The sequence below is a fragment of the Physcomitrium patens genome, chromosome 7 (assembly GCF_059467195.1).
Source record: "Physcomitrium patens ecotype Gransden chromosome 7, ASM5946719v1, whole genome shotgun sequence".
Taxonomy (NCBI): Eukaryota; Viridiplantae; Streptophyta; class Bryopsida; order Funariales; family Funariaceae; genus Physcomitrium; species Physcomitrium patens.
The window spans coordinates 17,248,840-17,253,179 of NC_143416.1; the positions used below are offsets into that span (position 1 = coordinate 17,248,840).

The 4,340-nt window shown below is 34.5% G+C and overlaps 1 protein-coding gene across 2 annotated transcripts; it reads right to left on the reverse strand.

Annotated features, from left to right (window-relative positions):
- Positions 1-1,109: 1,109 nt before the first annotated feature.
- Positions 1,110-3,107, reverse strand: LOC112284443 (germin-like protein 9-3). 2 transcript variants are annotated; one of them, XM_073535302.2, is made up of 4 exons: positions 2,984-3,107; positions 2,494-2,730; positions 2,282-2,340; positions 1,110-2,072 (listed from the first exon to the last, which is right to left on the reverse strand). In XM_073535302.2, the coding sequence occupies exons 3-4, from the start codon at positions 2,286-2,288 to the stop codon at positions 1,447-1,449; spliced, it is 633 nt and encodes a 210-aa protein (XP_073391403.1). In that variant the 5' UTR covers positions 2,289-2,340; positions 2,494-2,730; positions 2,984-3,107; the 3' UTR covers positions 1,110-1,446. The 2 variants fall into 2 exon arrangements, with proteins under 2 accessions (XP_073391403.1, XP_073391402.1); XM_073535301.2 differs by having other exon boundaries at positions 2,899-3,083.
- Between the last annotated feature and the right edge of the window lie 1,233 nt (positions 3,108-4,340).

Consider the following 4,340-nt stretch of genomic DNA (forward strand, 5'->3'; position numbering starts at 1 on the left):
CTACATTTAAAAAACTCAAATTTTAATAAGTAACATAATCCCTAAATCCAGTAAGATGTTATTATAACTTTTGTCATTGAACGTAATGTGTTTGTGAAGAATTCATCATTTATTTGATTTATATATATATATATATATTTTTTGTCATCTATTTGAATTGATTTAAATTGGATGTATTTTTATTTATCTATTTGTTGCATTCTGTTGCATTATTGAGAACTATAATATTATTTCTATAATTCATCCTAATAAACTCATTGTAAAAGATTAAAAAACGTCTTTTTTTAAATATCTTTTGCAAAGTATTACACACTTTTATTTTGTTAAAGTTATTAATATTACAAATCAAAGGTCTAAATCATAATCAATTTTACAAAATTGATTTTTAAAAAAGAATATTAATTGGTTAATCAGTTTCAAAATTATGGCTAATATTTCAAATAATAGAAGATATCAGCAAGATTTCGAAAATAAAGTGATTTTAAAAAGGATTTTAAGTTTTTGAAATTTGGATTCATATGATAAATAAAACACTGACTTTTGTATACAGTTAGAATATTTAGATGAATAAAGTGTTAACTTAGAAAAACCAAGTAGTACACTATTTAACAGTCAATACCTCAAATTATAATATAAATAAAACCCATAAAAATGAGATATAAAATAATATAACCTATTCACTTTTTTCATGAGGTTTTTCACAAATAGGAATGCAGGAAGAAAATGACTTGTGTGATGTGAAATATTATTTAATTCAAATAAAATTTTGAGGTAGATTAGTTTCTTCAAAAAAATAAAAATTGAATTAATTTGACCTATTATGTCTTTTATAATTCAAAATACTTTTAATGCACACAAGAAAAGTTCAATAAAATTTCAAGAAAGAAAACGAACAAAAAACAAAAAACAAAAATGGCCTTGAATGTTTCAAACTCACGTCTAGTTCCTCTTTTCTATCCTAATATATATTAGCATAAAGAACTAGATAATGAAACAAGGAACTTCAATATGAACAAATAATACAAAAGACAAATAAAACAGGACAGATAAGAAATGAATAACGGAAAAATAGAAAAAAAATAGAAAAAAATAAACAGATGAAAAACAGATTTAGGCCAATTTGCATTATTAGATAGCATACGATAAGGTACAAATGTTTATGAATGAAAGTGAAAGAAAACTAAGCTTCATGGACACTGCATTGCACAAACACCAAGAGAATCAGAAGGGGGCTGATATTGCCTACAACAGGGAACGATGAAACGTGTAGACGCCGAAGGAGACACCATCGCTATTAGTCGCTTTGCTCAAGGACAATCAGTCATCCAGGACTCTTCGGCACAACCCAAACCCCTCTATCATGGATGCAAGCAGCAGCAGCAGCAGATTAACTGGGATGAAACCACATGGCAATACTATTTGTAATTACTGATAAACTCTGGCAACCTACTTTCCGAATGGCCTCTGCAGACTGTCCACAACACCGCCGTCAACCTTGAATGCAGTCATGTGCACGTTATCTGGAATACCAGACCCGAACAAGGTTGCAGGCAGTGACACGGTGCCAGGGTTGGAGCTGCTGAAGGCAACATACGCAATCACTGGCTTGTGGCCCAAGTTGATCTGGTAATGCACCAAACCTTTGGGAAACACGAACACATCGCCTTTGCGAAGCACCTGGGTGTAGAACTTGTTAGTGGTGTCCACCAGACCCACGGTGAGAGTGCCCTTCTGCACTAACAGCAGCTCGGTACCCCTGGGGTGGGTGTGGGGAGGGTTGATGCCGCCGGGCAAGTATTTGATCTGGGCGGATGACAAGCCGAGCCCGGTGAGCACTGGGAAGGTGTCGGACGTGATCTTCTTCACTGCCACCCTAGCGCCTTCGGGTATTTGTGGCTCGCAGCGGAAATCCATGGAGGTGAAGTAGTCCCCTGTGAGATTAGCTTTATTAGTGCCCACAGAGACGAAGAAGTCAGTGGTGAGCTCGAGATCAGTGGCTTGAGCAGTGAACACAACGGCCATGGTGATCATCATCACCAGAGCAGGACGAGGTGCCATCTCAGTCGAACTACCTGCACATGTAAAGGAATTAAAGTTCTAGTGAGGAAGCAGTGGACCAGAGAAACCTTTTTCGTGCTCGGGGAGTCCCGAGTGAACGGCTACGAAATCAATCAAAGATGGTCGCATGACAGCCGTCCTGTTTGACGCATTTATCAACACAGAACTCAACCCAATCGCGACTAACGGTCAGTTATGTGCAGGTTGTAGCAAAAGAGTGTACCTAACATATCAGTCGAAGCGGCAGAAATGGGTCCAATGTCTGTTAGATGCCGTTGTCAACTGCAATCATGGCAACACATGGCAACACAGTTAAGTGCTACGAGTCCTCCGGAAGAAGTTGCAACAAAAGTGTACGTAAAATAGGGCCTGTTGGTCAATGCAAAAAGGGGTTTCAATAAGCATTGGCGCCGGGTATAAAATGGTGGTAGATACCAGCACTTCGTCCCACAGTAACTGATTCGCCCGGTATCGTTAGTCAACTCCGACGCGTCCCCAAACCCTCTCGCTCGGCGTCACGCAGATGGTGACCTTCCTCAATCATTCGTCTCGATCCGTAACACCTCGTATGCACCAGCTTGTATATGACGTGATGATGAGTATGTGAGGGTCGTGCTACGGAGTCACTGTGGAGGAGCTGTCTAGTCCTCTGTGCACATCACTACGATCAATCTGTCCTCTTCAAAAGTGAGTTCCTTTCATGTGCATCGAAGCATATCATGATAGAAGAAGTATGAGTACACATGCGTGGCGTATTACAAGTGCCAAATCAGTCTGGGATCTCATCGGTTTCTAGTCACCAACTAAGGCAAGGGCTCAAAGGAAGCGCGGAACCCTAACATGGGTAAGAGGTCGTTCTCGCATTCCTTGCAACCGCCGATCAACACTTCAGAGGATATGTCTGCAAAGTCAAGAGGTTCATAACCTGGTCGCCATCTTCGAAATGGGGACCTGGCAATCCTCAGGCAAAGCTTGCATTCCATAACGACCAAGAGTCGCTGCACCTCCTCAGCTCCAGTGCACTGTCAGAGAACTCTTCGTCCGTGACGTCTCCAACCACCACGCCAAATTCCTGGTGCAGATACGCGGCGTTTTATGTTTAGAGACGTGACCTTCACTTCAGCTTCCTTATGTTATATTTATCATTTGTCGGTAGCGACTCAAATTTTTATTTTTTGTATTTATTTTTTTATTTTTATCAGTTCTTATCCTCTTCCATAGATTATGAAAGACAATTAAGCAATGTAACATAGACTTGAGATCTCCTCACTTGGAAAAAGCAAGGAATATACAACCAACATGCAAATACTTGCTACTTATGATCTTTACACTTTGGGTAGTTTATAAGTTACCATCTTATTATAAAGAATTCTAGCATTTTATTTAATTGGTATTTCTTTTCTATGGTCTTAACTCTTAATTTTCATTCAAAATTTATCTCATTTTTATAAAAAAATCCATTTTTGAATCAAGTTTTGTTAATATTCTTAAAATAATAAGATAATATTTAACATAATATTTTAAGCATTCTTGAATCAAGTTATATATATATATATATATATATATATATATATATATATATATATATATATATATTTAAATTATTATTTTTATATATAAATATTTTTTATAGTCTTTAGAAATTAATATTGGTAATCACCTTATTAAAAGAGAGGTAAATCAATACAAAATTTTCTTAGTATGGCTACAATATTAGAACCTATATATATATATATATAAAATTAAAATTCAACTCTTAACTAAAATTAGAAGGTAGGCTTAGTAAAGAGTTACTTATAATTAGTAATTTAATGTAAAAATACAATTAAAAAAAAACAAAGAATGTTGAAAGAAAAAAAGAAGTAATAAAAATAAGTAAAAGAATAATTTCAAAAATACACACTTTAAAATTAGGTATAATTTATTTATATATTTTTTACTTGATATTTTTTTTTAAAAATGATATTTTTATAAATAATTATTTAAATTTTGAAATAACACCAAATTCAAGTAAATTGAAGTTGATATTTAAAATTTAAAATAAATTAAAAAATAAGAAATGAAAATAAAATCAAGCAATTGATGTTTAATTCAATAATAACTTAATTATGTAATAAAGATTTGAGCCTCATTAAGGTTTATAAGTGGTATATAGGTGTCTTACATGAACTATAAAGTGTAAGTCTTATCTTCTTATGTGCATCTAAGATGCTATATCTCATATGAAATATATATACCTAATTTTCTACTAGATTTCGCTCAATTTAGTTTCTTCAAATAAA